Here is an 18,195-nt window from a genome sequence, read left to right as displayed (position 1 = left end):
GCTGATGATCTGAAGATCTGGTCTTGTGGCTTTTGTTTTCGACAGCAAAGTGGAAAAGTATTTAACTAGGCTGACTGAGAACGCGAGAGCATATAATGGACAGGAGAGTCCGATATTTCTTCGGGTACGTCTGCCCATTAACAGCATATCAGGAGCAGCTGCTTCCTCTCCCCTCTGGAGCCGCTTCAGGTGCCTTGAGAAGCCTCAGTAATTACTTTCGTTGCTGATTCGCGTCCATTTGCATCGGCGACTGCTGCTGGCGTGTCTGCGGCTTTTGGTGCTTGCAGTTGCTGCTGTTGAGGCGCTTATTTTGCTTTGCTACTGCTACTGCTGTGTTAAATGTAGGCGCTGGAGTGCATGGGATTTGTGCTGATAAGGAGCCGCGTGAATTCCTGCGTGGCGTTCCACAGTATGCAATCCCCAGCACAGGGTGAGAGAGTTCGACGCCTTTTTGAAGTATACAGGAGCTGTTGGGACTCAACAGCAAGCACCTCCTTACCTGGTGAGCTTGCACTGGCAGCCGTGACAGGTGCTGCTGCGATTGCGCCACTCAGCAGTGTGTGCCGAGATGAATATGACATAGCATTAGTTGCGCATGATGGTGACTGCTGCTCCCTGTTGGCTGTTGGTGTAGTGACGCACTGGGATATGTTATGCTGCCCTGCTTCTAGCATCCCTGCCGCTGCTAGTCGTGCTGCTTTCCGTGCAGTGGCCGATGTTTCTTGGATGCGTGCATGAAGCGTTTTCTGCGGGCATATGCGGGCAGTTATAATCAGCCTTGTTGCCAAAGCATCTGCTTTTTCAGCTGCTATTCTTTGTTTCAGACGGCGAGGCCTCGGGAGCAGGGGGCGATGGGCTTGGAGGTGAACTGATGGAGGCTGAGGGGGAGGGAGATGACGATGAAGCTTCTGCGGTGTCCTCGCAGCTGAGTTCCACCGTGCGGAGTGTGGGTTCAAACAGCCGTAGCGCCACTTCAACACTGCTGCCCTTTTGGAAAGGCAGAAACACTTCCTCTTCTTATGATTCTTTCGAACCATCTTTGCATGCTGCGCCAGCACCAGCCGCTGCGGTGGCCCCAGGTACTGGATCCTGGCTGCAACAGCAGGAGGGGGCAGTGGCTTTTGGTGGACCTGCTTCCAGGAGGAAAACTGTTGTGCGGTTGCCCGCAAGGCCGGTCTCTGTGGCAGGCCAACCAGCGGCGACAGCAGGCACGACGGGGTCTACAAGCTCAGGGAGAGGATCAGGAGGTAGCAAAAAACAGCCGTACACACCCAGCTACTTGGGGTACATTCCTCAGGGGATTGAGCTGCCTTTATCGGGTTCGAAGAGAGGCTCGGGATCGTATTTAGAGCAGGAGCAGCAGCAGCTGCCGCTCCCGACCAAGCGGCAGCGGAGGTCAGGAGCTAGAGAGACCGAGGTTACTGCTTCCCTAGCGTATGCACACTCTCCTAGCGCCCCTTCCCTCGGCCACTCCACTCAGGGGCCATCACTGCAAATGGGGACTGTAGGTTTTCAGGTCCCTGAGGCTGCCAGTGCTCTAGGCGAGTCCGCACAGACGCCGCAGCAGCTGCAGCAGCAATCACAGATGCAACAGCTGCCACTTGAAGGAGTTGTTCCGGGTTTTTCCGGGGCAACAGTTGGGACGTTATCACAACAGCCGTTTGCTGCTGCCCCGGCAGTCGCACTAACTGGCAATGCTGCTGCGCTTGAGGGGACTTCTGAAAGAACTAGACGCGACAGAAAGGGGAAAAGCTCCAAGTCAAAGAAGAAAGCACGAGAGGAATCTGTGCAGCACACGCTGCAACCGTATGAGCAGCAGCAGAAGCATATGCTGCACCAGCAACTGCCAGTGCAACCTCTCCCAGACTACTCGGAACACATGCAGTCTTTTTCTTCGGCAAACATGGGGGAAGAGGAAACTCAACGGCCCCAAGGGTTAAAGCCTCTGCGCATCCGCTTATCTTTTGGCGCATCCCAGCAACAACAACATCAGCAGCAAGCAATGAGCACAGCCACTACACAGCAGCATCATGTACCCTTGCAGCACACACAGCCACTTTTCGGGGCCGTAAGGGAGCCCGAGCATCAGCAACAGCAGCCAACGCCGGAGCTGCACCAACAGGCTGTCCACGGACAGCCGATACACTCAACGTTGCAACCGTCACCGTTAGATCAGCAGCAGCAGCAGCCAGCTGCTGCAGCTGCACCCCCCAAATTTCGCATTCGACTTCCAATGCAGCCCTCTTCTTAGGTGTTGTCCAGGATGACGATGCCTGCGACTGCACAGCACCAGCAGAAGCTGCTGCTGCTGTTGCAGCAACCTGAATTTAGAATGGCTTTGAAACTTGCAGGAATATATTTGGGCATTTTTGGATTACATGTAATTTTATACTGCGGTGCTTTATTGCAGCAGCACGTCTGCCGAAATCTACGCACCCTGAGAGTTTAGGGCTTAGGTTTACACTTTCATGATTCAGGATTTAGTGATAAACCTACGACAGATGAACCAACAAAGAAAGGTGAATTTAAGACAGCGTGGAGCCACCAGTGTGAGGAGGCGCTAGTGCACCGAGCAGTGCATCCTAGAACTAAGTACTTGAGTGGCAAAGCAAAAACACAAACCATTAGGGAGTGACCACGAGAGCGTCAGTCTGTACATGCTGGGGAGTTGCATTCAGACATAGGCAGCGCGATATACGCACACGGTGCGTCAGCATGCAAATACTGGTGATTCCACCGGCATACAAGAACGTTGCGAAAATCCGCAAAGCTGCATCTTTGTATGCTGTAACGCACATGAGTTTTTACTTAACCCTCACGCGTAAGCACGATGCAGAAGACGTAGGTCATGAACGCGAAAGTACACAGGTGCATACACTGGTCACTTCTTTTTCAAATACTTTATTTTGCAAGTTGCGCGTCATTGGATGAGTGCGCAAATGTGTATGCCACGTAACGAATGGCTGCAGCTCGGGCTCTACGCTTGTAGCTTTCTATGCTTGCACACTTGAGCGTTTGTTTTGTGTGTGCGCACATTTGGTCATTTGCTTTTTTGAATAAAGGGTGTGAGCCGGAGTGCGAATACGTGCTAGCGAATTTCATGGGTACGTTTGTCCGCCTAAAGAAGTATTTCTAGGAGTTTGCAGGCTGCCCGCACACCTGGTGGGACTGAAAATCAAGCACCCGCTGTTTCGTCAAACTTTTTTGTAGTGCCGCCTAGATAAGTACCCAAGAAATTCACGGTCGACGCAGCACTGTCACTTTGGTCCCTCAGAGTATCTACCAGTGACAACCCCTTCGACGTCTCTCGTGGGAAACTGGCGTGCATTCTAAATGGCCCCTGCAGGATGTCCGATGAATTAACCTCACGCATTGCCGTTCTCCGTGTGGTGTGCCGTTGTAGCACCTGCTCATCGCTGCGGCTGCTAGTGCTACCAGTGGGGCAAGCTTGAGCAGTGCTTGTCTGCGCTGCTTGACTAGATGCGACTTCACTGTGACAGCGACAAGGGAGCAATAAGTGAACACCTCCAGTGCAATCGCACCTTTGTTCGTCTGCTCTGGTCTTTCGTATTGATACCTCCGCTGCCATTCTTGTTCCTCAGTCTCTGCAGCCACTCTTTCGGCTAGACGCATTTGTGCCTCTGCCATTGCGTCTTCCTGAGTACGCACCTGTAATTTCCAGGATGAGTATCCAGGATAATAGTTGTATTGCTGTATCAAGATGACCGCTTGTGACTTTGACGCTGGTCAGGTCAAAGACACATCTATCTACATGTATGCATAACTTCGCGTACAAGTTGCTGGCACATTTTTTTCCACGCACGTAGCGCCTTTCTAGTTGTTAAAACATAATTATCTGCGACTAGTCAAGTGCACAAAGAGGATGTACACGAACATACCGGGTTAAACACACCCCACCTGCTGCTTCACGGCATTAAGTCCAGTGGCTCAAATGCGTTCTAACATGGAAGAAGTACATGTCCCGCGCTACTACCGCGGCTGCTTTTGCATGCACCCACGCATGCATACACTGGTGCTTCCTTTCCTTGCCAACAGCACAATAACCCGCTCAACGAGCAGCGCGCTCGTCATTTGTCACTTTGCCGCTTTGTGTACGGGCAAATGAGCGGCAGTCGTGCGAAGGGTTGCCTACTTCATCATGGGTCAACTCTTTATGATACTAAGGCGGACGAGAAACATGGGCCACAGGATCCTGAGATATGTACAGCGGTGAATCGCTGCCTGGCTACTTGGGAAGGCAAGCATGTCTCTAAGAAGCAATGAATGCAATGCGGTGCCTGCACAGCCATTCCTCTTGTTCCAGCCACTAAAGATGCTCTGAGGTGCAATGAGCTGCATAAGCAACGGGAGCCAAAAAAACTTTCGGGGCATCAAAAGAGATACCAAAGGCTCATGGAGGCTGTGAGGCGCGCTGCTCATTCACCGCGCCCGCAGCAGCGGCTGAGACCGAAAACCAAGGATGCTGCAGTGCTGCCTCAGCTGACAGCCTCTCCTGCACATTCGCATTCATTTGACAACTTACGTAAGGCAACATAAGCCAAATACATTCACAGCGCCCTCCACAAAGCCTCCGAGACACCTAGGATATCTCTTATGTGCTGTAGCCGTCTTTATGCGTGGACGTATTAGTTCATACGAACCTATATTATGTACAAACCTAAGCACATATGTACGCTTGTATAATTAATCACCTTTGTGCTACTGGGCATCAAGTGAGGGCACCACGAGAAGCACGCCTAAACAAAAACGTCTGTCATGCCTGTTGAGCAGCTTTCCCTTTAAAGCCGTGCAGCTTATAACCACGACTCACTTGGGGGTCAAAAGCCAGAAGCTTCCTGAGAAGATCGCGAGCCAACGGATTGGGCACCCCGACGCCTGCAGGGTCTCGAAACCTCAGTATTTCTGCGAACTGCAGGGGCAGCAGTGCACATAAGAGCAACAAATGCGGCCAATATTAGCCAGCTCAAGCAAATGCTATTGCATCGGAAGCACAAATTACTTCAGCAGCGTCAGAACACATAGCGACAGAAACACGACCTAAGGGGAACACTGCTGAGTACCAGCGTCACCATAAAGCGACACCGCCTAGCAGTGGTGTTCTGAGAGCGACGTCGATTTTTGGTGATGCGGCTGCTTGGCGATGCCCCAGTTCGATACTGTTACCATATCATTTCTTTGGCCACGGCTACCGTTTGCTTCTACCCCTTTGCACTATGTTTGACTACTGTTGCTGAACAGCAGTCATGGCAATAACAACAGCACCGAAGAGCAGAAAGCGGCGACGTAAGCATCTTACGAGGGCTTCATCGCACTCTCGGTACTGTTGTCTGTTTTGCGCTGTCTGTCCCTTTTGTGTAAAGAGGTATTGGGCGTCGTCGTCATCCTCATCTACGCTAAAGAGGCCTGCTGTTTGTGGCCGCTGCAGTGCCTGCTGCTGTTGCCGCAGCACCAATTCGCTCCCCCCAGCAAACCCGCGAACTCGGGAGATAAGCGCAAGCAAATCATCCCGACCCAGCCCCTTTTCCTAAAGGGAATGAAGCAATAACAACAGCGGCAAACGCATCACCAGCAGCTGCAAAAAAAGCAAATGCGCCTCAAACGTGAAGGCAAGCGCAAACACGGGCAAACGCATGTGCATATGGTTTATACTGTTTCATTCAAAGCTGCTCAAATCCCAAAAAAAGGACGCCGTCGCAAATTAACTGACGCTTCCTGTTTGTTGGTCCTTTGCCAGACCTTTTTCTTCTCCTTTTCTCGCATCTCAACCTTTTCCACGTCACCTTGGAGAAGTTCTTTGCTGTGGTCCTCTGTCGAATTCGCTCTTTCCCTATATGGTGCCACCCAGTTCAGGTAGAAGCTCTCAGCCGCAGTCACTACAGCAGACTTTAGAGAAGCGAAAGCGAAGGACTGAAATGTAGCAGCGACAGCCGTTGGCGAAGCAGCAGCAGGCAAGCGATCAGAAGCCCATGGAATCAAGCATAAATCACTCAATGCCAGAATCTGCAAGTCGTGACGCAACACCTCAGGCGGCTTGCCCTGATAAGCTTGAGACAGCTGAAAACAAGAGCAAAGCAAACGCCCCCATACGTAAACTCCGTGCATGGCAGCACGCCCAGCAGCACCAGCAACAGTACAAATTTAAAAAAACAGCAGCAACGCGTTCGTACTTTAGCCCGTCGCCTGTCGTCTAGTGGTTCCAATGGTGAGGGAGTGCCCAGCACCAACTTAAGAAATATCATTCCAACACCCCACATGTCGTGCGAAGGTGGTCTATGCAGCAAATCTCTGTCGGCCTTTGTTTGGCTGTTGGTGTTGTCGCTGCTATTGGTGTATCTACTGCCGGCGCCGTTGTTGTTGTGGCCATTACTGATGTTGCCGTTGCCTCCGTTTTGGCTGCCATTGGTGGCGCTGCAGTCTCCATCACAGTGCTGTTTCTCTTGTTGATCGTGGTGGTAATGCTGCTTGTGGAGGCTTGCCTTCAGTTCTGCCTGCGCTGCGGCCTGAGCCCAAACTTCTGGAGGCTGGTAACCGTCAGACTCTTCTAGTATTGAAGGGGCTTCTTCTCCCCATAGAGCCTTTAAGGCTGTGCAGAGGTAGCAGACGCACGAGTTAGTGAATAAATGGCGCTGCCCTTGTCCAGATTACGCATACGCAAGCTTGTATACAATAGGGTGCATCTAAAACCATATATGTATGCAAACTGCCTTTACTCGCCTGGCTAAAAGAAAGCGCCCTAAAAGATAACTGGACTGTATAATTTAGTCACAAGGGCTCCACGCTTAAAGCTACACGGACACGAGTAAGTAACTTGGCGCAAAAACCAATTAACAGCCCTCTAAAGCCTTCTATCGCTCACCAAGGGCCACAGGCGACGCCGTGTCGTTGGTGACAGCGCTGCCCCAGTCGACCAGTCTAACAGCAAGGGGCAGGGACGGATGAAGCAAAACGTTTTCCTACGCAGCAACAGCAGTGGAAGCAGCAGTGGTGACAGCAGCAGTAACAAATGCTGCACAAGAAAGAAAGTAGCATACATGCGGCGAGTACTCATGGGCAAGTAAAGACGTTGAGTCTTCAGTTTGCCTGTAAGTATGGATCTCTAAACTTCCCTCTCTATCTTTCCGCACCTCCACCTCTCACTATTTTTGCCTCGATATCTCTGCATGTCTACATACTTATCCCCCTGTCTCATCTTCATTGTTCTAGGAGACCACAGTGCATCGTACCACTCACCAGCTTGATGTCTCTGTGAGTTATCTGTCGCTTGTGCGTTTCCCGCAAGGCTAGCAACAGCTGCTGCAACACCTCACGGATGACCAGTAGAAGTTCGCTCCCGCTTTCTCGTAGCTGCAGAAGCAACGGAAAAAACGGAGCATCCGTTGCTACTGCTGCTACTGCCGCTGCTGCGAAGTGCCGCACATGACTCGGCGGAGGTCTGATGCGCGCGGAGGCCTTCAAGTACCACCATAAGGCGTTCTGAAAGCATCAGCAGGAGCCGAAAGTAGAAAGAAAGAAGTAGCAAGCTATTTGCAGCAAATGCTGTGTTAAAGAAGAACCGCAGCAAGTAAATGCGCCACTAGTATAATTGCAATCAAGAAGTGTGCAGCCGAAGAAACAAAAAACAAGGCAATAGCGTGAACAGCGTTGAGCAAATATTGCAGCAGATATCACAAGTACTGCTTCAGTCACTGCTGTTCTTGCTGTTGCCGCTGTCAATATTAAAGAGATCTGCTGGCATTTTGAGACGAGACATGGCTGCAGCCCACAGGTTCCAAAAGGCCGCTGCCTCCTTTGTCTGCAACAAAGAAGAGGTGGGTGAGGCAGACACCCTCATTAGCGAACACCAGCCACTGGCCGCAGCAGCTCTGTCTCGCGCTCATCGCCGCAGTCATTAAGTCCTCCTTAGTCATTTCAGGGAGGAACGTAGCGGCTTCAGCAGCTGCAGCTGCTGACTCCTCTACAGTTGCGCCCCCTGTTGCTCGCGGTGCAAAGGCACCCGGCGAGGCAGCAGATGGGTACGTGGGAAGAACCTCGACGAAACGGGAGATGTGAGGCACGTCACGCAGCAGCAAACCTGTAGCGGCAGTAACACCATTAAAACATCAGGCATGGCAGTAGTCAGAGCAGGAGCAGCTCCAACAGTAGCAGCTACTGAAGACGAAACCGTATCTCGTGTGCTCAAATAGAGGTGATTGTGCAAACCGCAGAAGCAGACCCACCAAAAAACACCTCGCGAGCAAAGCCTCTCTGTGCGCGCTCTCTCTGTTGTCCATGCTGCTTCTGGCCTGCAGGGTCCCCAAGCGCCGAAAAGGTATCGCAGCGCATCCGTTTAAGGACTGTCTCGACAAACGGCGCCTCGCTGTCGAGAGTTATCGCACTCCAAACCTATGGTCCAAAATAACAGCTGTTCGGAACTCATAATTACCAGAGTAGTAGCAGCAACGGCAATACCCACTCCAGCGTAATTTGCAACCAATCAACTGTAACCAGGAACTGGCAGCACCTCACCTCTCCGTAGGCACCACCCCCTAAACGCCCAAAAACTCGGTAGCGGGAACCGGGACCACTGCCGCTACTCCTGCTGTTCCGGCTGCTGTCCTGTGGTGACGGCAGTGATGGCCAGTGAAACCAAAATGGCAAGGCACGAAGAATTCTGCATAAGCGCACACATGTTTCTTTTGCGTTGCGTTTGACTGCGAATATGAAAGTATATTTCTACAAATGGGGTGACGTTTCATTGAGCAACTACATGGAGCAGCCATTTTGCATCATTCTATCCCCGTGTTTGTTTGTGCTTTGTCCCCCATCCTCTACCCTCGCCTTGGCTAGTGCCCTGAAACACCGAAGCCTCCTACATGGAAGGATCAATGCAGAAACCCTGGGATTTGGCCCCGGCCTGCCGGGAGATGACCACATCGAAGCGTACAGAGACTACAGCTGCTGCAAGGGCTGCTCCTGTTGTAACTTTTGCTGCCCCTATGCCAGGAGGGAGAAGAAGCGGCCTAGAACGAGGTTCAGAAGAGAGATAGGGCGGCTCGCTAGTCCGGCTCCAAGAACCATTGGTCTGTTTCCACGTGGTCGACTGGTCAATACCGCCATCGTCGTAGCAGCTACTTCTGGTGGCAGGAGGAACAGATTCATGCGCAGAAGCAGCATCAGATGGCTTCAGATGTATCTGCAGCTGCCCGTCTGTAGAGCCACTGTCCTCAGGAACACCAGAGAAAGCCCATAATGTGGGGTGTAGCTGTTCAAGCAAGAGGTACTTACCCTCGACGAGAGAGCCCATACCCACAATGCTTTCCTCACCGAAGTCGCTGACAAGCTCTACTGTTTCTGCGCGTTTGTCAGCTACACTTCGATTAGAGGAAGGCAAGCCCAGCTCCAGTACGTCCGGAGAGTCATGTGATGACCGACGGACCTCGTTATTTGCCCTCTTCTCGCTGCTGCTGCAGGAATGGGCGGCAGTAGGATGATCGAATGAACCATCTGGAGAACAGTGACCGTTGCTAATGCAGCTAGCACTGCAGAGAGTATAGGCGACGGCAAGCACCCAGATGCTGAAAGGCAAGGCGGTGAGACGTGACCTTGCATCGTAAGTAGTCATTCTCAGCCCTATTGAGGAGGTGCAGGCGCTTAGAAGGCCGAAAAGGGGAAGCTAGAAATATGAGTGAACCGCAGCATTGCATACCAAAAGAGAATGCTGCAGACTGTGGCATCACGAGGCCCTGGCATGCAGCAACACTCCCCGCGTACGGAGACAATATCACAGGCGGTGCGACAATGAAGAAACGACCCTGGCTTGTTCTTGCACGAAGAAGGTTTTCCAGCTCCAGCACGCCAAATTTGTTATGTGCAGCCCTCGCTAGTACGTTTTTAGACAAAGTGGTACACCGGAGAGGCTCAAGCGAAAAACTATCCTTGAAATCGACTCTGTAGAGTTAGTGTTGCATTTGTTGGGTAAAATAAGGCTTGAACTTCTGTGGGTTAATCTGCTCACACAGCCGTTTCCCAGCCTCCAGCCCAAGAGTAGCTGGAAACCGCCCTGTCTTGATAACTCCACGGTTCTTCGGGCCTTCAGAATACAGGGATTGCGTTTAATACTGCATTTGAACTCATTAAATAGCATGCTGCCGGGAGCAATTTTCTTTATGGCTGCAGGGGTCCTCAAGGGGCGATTTGTGCTTGGTGTGTCACCGTGGCATCGGCTGGAGCGAGCGCCATGATGTTCCTTATGTGTTCGCTTCAGGGACTATGGTCCATAAATTGAAAAGAATTTGCATAAATGACGGCAAATTCATATAGACTGAAGAAATCAAGAGATTGTCTACTTCTTCTTTCACTGAGATGTGCCACTGGCTTCCCAAATACTGAAGCGGTTCAGGGTTTTGCAGTCCAGTTTGAAAGGAGTTTCCTACCAGTTTCATATTATCCTGCTAGAAGTTTTCTCGTGTATAAGCTCATTTGCTACTTGTATGTATGACGTGCAGACTGATGAATAACCGCAAAGTGCCCTTGGCGTGACGTGCAGGTTTCCACCGCAAGTTTAAATCTACAGCATTTCAGGTCCCGTGACTTCAAGGTATTTCGACAGGTTGACCCACGAACGTTGGCAGCCTACGAGTTATGACTGAAGGCGCGTTAAAGAAGTGACGACTTGAAGATTTACGCCGAAGGTTTCACAGCTGCTATCGAGGGTCTCTAGCCCTGGCCTGCTTCAACCGGTCTTTGTATGAGCACTGGCGTCGTGTCGAACTTGGGAGGCCTGTATCTAGCAAGTAAAGCTTCAGCTTTTGACTGTGTGCTTAAAGACTCATAGCGGTCGCCCGTACTTGAGCACCTTTGGCTCGACCACGCGATATTTGTGTAGAAGTCGGCCTAAATTTGCCCTTTCATTCGCCATTTTCCCACCGAATCTTCAGGATGCGGCCCAGAGGCATCGTTTGTAACATGTGTGGGGGGGAGTTCTTCGCTCGGTCACTCCCCATACACCAGAAAACGTGTGCAGAGAAGCAGAAGAGCATTCGCTTAACATGTCAGCACTGCGGGCAGGAGGTGCTTAAGCTTGAGCTAGATCAGCACCTTTCGCGGTGCCCAAAAGCCCCCAAGGCTGCGATGCAGTCTCAGGCCCAGGGGTCCAGCAAGACCTCAAGTGGACCCATCAGCACAGCTTTTGACGACCAAGGGAGGCTCCAGTGTGCGGTCTGCGGTCGCTGGTTTAACGCAGATAGGATCGCGACACATCAAAACATCTGCTCACGCATCTCCAGCCACAAACGTCAAGCTTTTGACTCATTTAAGCAGAGGAAGTTTGACCCTCTGATACAGAAGGCTGAGCCACGACCGGACTCGCCCTCATGGTGCAGTGTCTCAGCTGCACGTTCGTATTACACCACCTCTGCCCCTTCAGCGCCTTGCGGCCGCACCTTTAAGGAAACATCACAGAGAGCCACGGCAACAAGCACCAAGGGAGGGCACGCCGCTACTGGGCTTACAACATCTCCGCAAGTTCGAGGGTCAGTAAGGCCAGCGGGGCAGCGGCCGGCTGCAGCCATGCACGTCGAACAAGCATCGAAGGTGCGTCGGGAACCCTGTCCTGCCAACCGTGGTGGACTCTCAGGGCTGCCTGCTGGAGGGACTGGGGGCTCCGGTGGTGCTACCACAGGGCCTGTGAACACTAGTGGTGTCAGCAGGATAGGAGGGGCACGCCCGGGTGCCACTGCTCTGGCTACTGCTTCTGGAAGCAGCAGGGTAAAGGAACCTGTGGGAGTTCAAGGGAGGAAAATCAGGGGCTCAGGGGATGGTACCAAAGGGCAAGATCCTCCAAGGCAGTCGCTAGGAAGGAGGGAACGGGAGGTAGCACCTTTGGGGCGACCGGGCCTTATAGGGCCCTCCAGAGGCCTTGGCGGGCTCTCGACGTCCAATGTTTGCAGTCCAGACAACGCGTTTGCGTACCCGAGCTACCCTTCATGAGGCAATTCCAAGAAAATCACATCTATTGTGCTCTTCTGGACCTCATGTGTTTTATGGGCGTATGTAATCATCTGCATTTTCGTTGTGTGCGTCGTTGAATTTGTTGCTTTGACCACTATTTCTTTCTGCGTGTTGGTGTTTAAATTTTGTACTTTGAGAGACCCGAACCCGACACCGGCAGTACCTCACTGCTTCTGAATGGCATTGTGAATCCGTCAGTGACGTCACCAATTAACTCACTGCCCAGGTGCTGCAGCAGATACACGGAGAAATTGAAGGCCATGCTGTAATCAGGTAGCTAGACACCGCACATCAACGTAGCAGCGGTGTTTTGCTGCTGGGTAGCCTAACAAAAGCAGGGACTTCCAGCTTGGGCGGTGCCATCCACAGTTAGAACAACTGGCAGAAACAAACACCGTCGACAGAGACGGACAGACGTAGCCTTTCTCTTCGTAGCGTTCATGTGTGCACGTATACGTGGAGCAAGCAGCACCAACCAAAGCAGCAGAACCAATAGTACCCTTCATGCATGTTGCTGCCACAGTCATTGGCTTCAAGCTGGCTTCCCTTGGCTGCACGTGTGTATGCGCCTATGGGAATACGTGTTACATGTGCTCGCTTATGTTGTTCATCACGAAAATTTTGTTTCTTCATCCTTCATATACGCGTAGGCCTGTACAAAGAATGCAGCTGCTGCGTTAAGAGCCCTAGTAGGGTTCCAGCAGCCCCGCCGGAAACGAGGCAACGTTGGTGCCCTTCTGCACTGTTTCCCCGTCTCTAAGATACGTCACACGGCACTTCATGAGAAGTGGCTTTGGTTCATTTTGCGGGCTCGTAGCTGCTACTGACACTGCTGGGCAAGAGGTGACACGCAGGCGCTGCTGCACTGGAGGGGCCCCCGGAAGCACTGTTGAGTCTGTCGGGGGGTCCAACTGCAGCTGGAGATACTTGGGTACAGCAGCTTCAAACCGAAACTGCAGCAGCGGCTTGCTGCTTGGGCTTGCTGTGAACTCGGCAACAATCTCACAGGCTGCCGAGGGCAGCCGACGGCACTTCAAAACAACGCGCAAGCCTTCTTCATCCAGCACCTGCACTGCAAACACACCATCACGTCCCCCCGCTGCTGAATCCGGGGTACTTTCTGCATTCAAAGCCAATGCTAGTGGATCAGTAGCGCCTCCTGCAGCTGCCGTAGTTTGTGGGCTGGGAGGGCTCAACGCAGACTCCAGCAGAGAAGCAAGCGGCTCGCCGGAATTCACCGAGGGCGGCGAGACCGCTGCAGAGCCTGATGATGCTGATGGCGGATTCGCAAGGTCAATGAGACCCGCAAAAGGGTCTGTGGTGACTGCTGGCAGAGCAACGGTTCCTGTTGCTCCGCTAGAACGCTGGGAGCTTGGTTGTACTGCTCCAGGCGCAGACAGAGATGCCCCTCCCAAAAGGTCGGCAAGTAGATCCAAGCCGCCGTTGCTGCTGCTGCTGTCTGCTGCGCCGCTGCTGCCAGAAAGAGACTGAGGCGCCTCCTTTTGGGAAGGGGGCGGGGAGGCGGCAAGGCCTAGAAGGTCGTCGAGCTCGAGTAGTTGCGCTGAGGGACACTCCACGCCAGTGCATGTGAAGCCATTCGGCATGAATAAAACAGCAAAAGCAAATGCTGGAGTGTACAGACACTGCTCAGGCGGGAAAAAAGTAGAAACACGAGGGGCAAAGCTAGGCAAGTAAGGAGGGACAGAGATATACGTTAATGACACAGGAAGGATGACTAGACGGAAACCACCGCATGTAGTACCACAAATAAGAGACAAAGTGGCAGTCCACCTCTGCCAACGAGAAAAGGGAAGAACAGGGAATAGCGAAAAATAGTTAAACGCACACACCTCCCCCAGTGCCGTTGACGGCCTGCGCTTTGTTTGCTGTCAAGGGACCTGAAGTGGGTAGGCCTCTCTCTCCTGTAGGGGACAAATCCGAGGGAAGATCTGCTAGGTCGAAGCAGACCTCTCCCACTGGTTTCTCGCGATGCTGCTGCTGCTGCAGCGGCATCCGCTCAAAGATTGCCTCAATGTCCGCCGGCTGCCACTCCGTGGACTCCAGCAGTGACACAAACTCCAAGCTGCGTTGCTGCACCTCCAGCAACCTGCTGCTGGTGAAGTTCCGCAGCAAGTTTAGCAGCCTACTCCTCTGTCGCAACACAAGACAAGGCGATCGCGGGAAACAGCAGCACGTGAGACGCGGAATGGCAGGTAAGAAGCAGCTTAAAGATTAACGGGCATTTTCGCAAGTAACAAAGAATAGACATGAGCATTCAGGAAGGAAGAAGACACGGGAAGACCGATTAGGCAACGGGGGGAAAACGGACAGAAGAAGAGAAACAGAGATGAAACGACCAGACAGTGACAATGCCAAACGCACACAGGGAAAAAGACAGGCACAGCAACAGGCACAGACAGAAACGGAAAGGCCCAATACCGAGGCACAGGCCAGAAAGAAGACAACAGCCTGGAGAAAGCAAGGAATAAAAGGAAGACAAAGCCAAACGCTGACCTGGTCTGGCAATCTTGTGGTGAGTTTAGCGAGGCAAGTCATCAGCGCCTCCGTGATAGATGACAACGCAGGTGCACTCGTTGCAGTTGCCGCAGCAGCAACAGCAATTGCTGCTGCATTCCCTCCTTTCTTGCCTTGCCCTTCCTGAAGCGCCTGGCTAATCGCCGCCAGGGTGTCCACGACCTCTTCAGCAGTAAGAGATAGCGCAGCGGCCGATGGATCATCGGAGGACCCCGAAGGGACCCCCAATAGGTGTTCCTTATCTGCAGCTAGCAAATGCGTTTTGTCCTTAGCCACCAGCAAATCGCCAAACTCACCCACGCAGTACAGCGCCGTCTGAAGGGGAAGCCAACACACCTCACGCCCTGGAACCTGAACAGGTACTTCTTAAGAAAAAAGACACTAGCCGCATGAGGTGCACCGACAGACAGCAGACGCAACTGAAGACATCGGGTTAGTTATAAATAAGTTTCCTTTGGATTTCCGCAATTTTAGGGTTTCGGGCAAGCCAGCGTCTACTGTTTGACGTGTACCTTGGCGAGCACGGGGCTGTTGGCGCTGCCCTCTCGAAGACAGAAGAAAAGCTTGTGGACAGCATAGCTCTGAAGCTCAGGGGTCCGAAGGACTACCGAGAGCAACTCATTGCCTGCCGATTCCTCTACATACTGGCCTATAAAAAGAACAACATTGAGAAAAACAGCAGTGCCCTCTCTTTTGTCCACTCCTGACGTCACCTTTCTTTGCGCTTGCCTCAGTCTGTTTCGTACATTATATTATCTTTTTCTATCTCTGCCACTGCCACTGTTTAATTCAGCTTTCTATGCAGTCTTGCCCCTGCTCTGTCTATCTGCGTATTGCCGCTTTACATTGCGGTCTCGCAGTTTGCCTGCTGTTATTCTCGTTGCTACTCTAAGATGTTTATGACATCTGAAGTTAGTCAGTCAGCCCCGCAAATCAAACAAGCACACTTAATGTACCTGCGAGACACAGGAGCTTGAGAGTGGCGTCGAACTGCCAGCGTCGCGTGGGCGCATGTGTCTCAGTCGCCATGGCCAATCTGGCAGCTGCGAAGGGCTTTAACTCCTTGTCGCAGATTAGCAGGAATGAAAGCAATTCCCGACCTAGAACGCGAATATTTTGGGGAGAGAGTAGAGCTATCAACACCTCCAAAGCCCGCCGACGGATTGACGTGTCACAATCCTGAGATACATGGACAGACAAGCTATGGCTGCAGCTCCTGCTGCTCTCTGCCGTCGCTGTCACGTAGCTTCAAACGCCCTCCTCTACGGCGGTCTCCCCCACCCGCTGACCCTATGACTTGTATCTGATGCTCTGCGAGGCCTCTAACACCTATGTCGGGAAAATTAAGTCTGGCTAACCTTCAGGCACTCTAGAAGAGTGTCACGGTGTCTGGTGACTGCGCTGCTGTCTGTTCTAAGGAGTTGGTGAAGTGTTTCTAGGGCGACGTATTTCAGATTTTGTTCTCGAGAAGACAGAAACCGTCCGAGAATGTTTAAAGCCAATACACGCAAACCTGAAGTACAACGGACACGGCAGAAATCAAGCCATATGAATTGACTCTACCTGGATGGCACCCTCTCCGATGGTCTCGAACACGGTGGCAACAACAAAGAGAAAAGGCGGAGACATTATCTCATGGAAAGAGAAAAGAGGGCAGGCTATTTCAAACAGGATAGAGGTCCTTATAAATATGCAAAGTATACAAAAATGGGGCACAAAATAAAACGGACAAAAGAAGACGGTAAGCCGCGTAAGCTCACCAGAAAAATAAGTGGGCAAGACAACAGCAAAAGAACAAAAAGAAATGGGAAACACGGCAACAGATTCAAAGAAGAAGGCTTGAGGCGCGGAGCTAAGGACTGTGGGCTGATGCAGCTGACCTTGGTCTGTGTCGAGAGAGACGATTGCACGCACGCATTCGTACAGCACGCAATTCCCCGCGTTCTTAGATCCGTCAGTGTTGGTGGCAACATGCGCCAGCAAATCCGTCACGGCTGCAGTCGCCGTTGCATCCCCCTGATATCACCCAGACAACGAACAAGACTTCTGGCTACTGCGATACACTAGCAAAAGCTATTACATTGCCAAGAACAGGAAATGGAGAAACAACGACAGCAGTAGGAGCCGCAGCAGTACTGTTTGCCGCCGCGGCAGCAGCTGTATAGATGCCGAAAACACCACCGTAAAACAACGTAGCAGCAGTTCTCCGAGTCTTGCAAGCAGTACGTGGGTCTGCAAAAGGTGCGCCAGCAGCACATTCAGGAACAGGTGGCTGTCTGGGTTTGTACCGTACTTCAGCCAACAGGGCAACGGCCCTAAGAAGCCTGGACTGAAGAAGAGGATCTACAATACCGGCGATGTCATATTCGGCGCTTTGTGGGTGGCTAGCTGAGCTGCAGGTCCTGAGGGCCTTGGCAAGGGGCTGCAGCAGCTGCTGGCGACACTCCACTCTGCGGTCTGGCTGTGTCTCGAGTACGGCGAACAGCAGCGCGCAGGCTCCAAGGAGCACCCCATGGCTCCTGTCAGTGGCAAGTACTGGAAGCGTTGACGCGAAGCAAGACACAGCCTCATCTCCCAAACGGCGAACACACTTTGCTGCAGCTACTGCCGCCTTCTTGCGTATAAAGGGGTTGCTGCAGCTCAGGAGACTCTCTACCTCCGGCAGCAGGGCACGGCAGACCTCTCGGGGGGAGCCATTGGCCAATGCAGACAGTGCCAAGCTGCTGATGTACTGATTTGTGTGCTGCAGATCTTGCTTTAAGGAATTCGTTGACAGCATAGACACTTCAGAGGACTCGTCCAGCAATAATGTCAAACCCAAGTAACCTACGCGCTTCTCTGCAAACCTACAAGCATCACGAAGGAAGAAGTGGAAAGGCAAAAATATATGTATGGCAGTCCAACAAAAACGAACAAATTTATGGAAATACAAAGAGATGCAGGCAGACAGACAGACAGGCAGGTGGGCAGATGCGGCAGTGAGCACTGTCTGGGGCACAGAGGGTCGCACACGAGACAAATGGCAGGGCACGCAACGAGGTGAAAAAAATGCGGTACAAGTAAGTGCATCGCCCTTATGCGCATACACGTGCAACAAAATTGCAAAATGGATGTGTGCAGCGCCCCCAAAGAAGGCAGCGCCTATGACACTCTAGACTGTAAAATATTAAAAGAGAGGCAGATCCAAAACGGCAGGCATGAGCTGTCCACGCCGCATATGATGCACCTGTTGTTCACCTGTTGCTGGCAACAAGCTTAATACATTCCACCTGCGCGAACTGTGTGGGATAGCCTAGCATCGATATGAAGAGCACCTTCGCCACGTCGCGATGGCGGTGCTTGCTGTCGCCTTCCTTCAAGCAGCATTAAAACAGGTAAAAATGCTCAACTACGTGTACAGCTGTTACGAGAACTTCAGCATTGGCTCGTACAAGCATACATCGGTAGAAAAGTCAGAAACACAAACAGGATAAAACACGTGCCAGTTATATATAGACCCCATTCTCAGGATGGCTGCGTTGCTGTCTATCTTCGTGCCCCTTTGTCTGTTCCTCCGTCTGTCTGTTGGTCAGACCTCCCCCGTTTGAACACCCTTGCACGATGACTGTCTCTGCCCATATTTCTATCCCCCCTATATTCCTGTCGCTGTCT

General features: G+C 52.1%; 3 protein-coding genes across 3 annotated transcripts; 1 reads left to right on the top strand and 2 right to left on the bottom strand.

Moving 5' to 3' along the window:
• Window positions 1-8,869: 8,869 nt before the first annotated feature.
• Window positions 8,870-9,622, bottom strand: ENH_00056600 (hypothetical protein, conserved; the record flags this gene model as incomplete). Its single annotated transcript, XM_013581633.1, has 1 exon — window positions 8,870-9,622. One exon carries the CDS (start codon window positions 9,620-9,622, stop codon window positions 8,870-8,872), a length of 753 nt encoding a protein of 250 aa, XP_013437087.1.
• Window positions 9,623-10,938: 1,316 nt separating this feature from the next.
• Window positions 10,939-11,988, top strand: ENH_00056590 (hypothetical protein, conserved; the record flags this gene model as incomplete). Its single annotated transcript, XM_013581632.1, has 1 exon — window positions 10,939-11,988. One exon carries the CDS (start codon window positions 10,939-10,941, stop codon window positions 11,986-11,988), a length of 1,050 nt encoding a protein of 349 aa, XP_013437086.1.
• Window positions 11,989-12,695: 707 nt separating this feature from the next.
• ENH_00056580 (gamma-adaptin, putative) lies at window positions 12,696-17,843 on the bottom strand (the record flags this gene model as incomplete). The annotated part of the gene is made up of 9 exons (XM_013581631.1): window positions 12,696-13,570; window positions 13,860-14,160; window positions 14,524-14,859; window positions 15,057-15,193; window positions 15,501-15,723; window positions 15,903-16,057; window positions 16,425-16,560; window positions 16,838-17,390; window positions 17,782-17,843. The coding sequence occupies 9 exons, from the start codon at window positions 17,841-17,843 to the stop codon at window positions 12,696-12,698; spliced, it is 2,778 nt and encodes a 925-aa protein (XP_013437085.1).
• Between the last annotated feature and the right edge of the window lie 352 nt (window positions 17,844-18,195).

The sequence above is a fragment of the Eimeria necatrix genome, genomic scaffold (genome assembly GCF_000499385.1).
Source record: "Eimeria necatrix Houghton genomic scaffold, Enh_scaff46, whole genome shotgun sequence".
Classification (NCBI taxonomy): Eukaryota; Apicomplexa; class Conoidasida; order Eucoccidiorida; family Eimeriidae; genus Eimeria; species Eimeria necatrix.
This window is presented reverse-complemented; position numbering and strand designations above follow the sequence as displayed.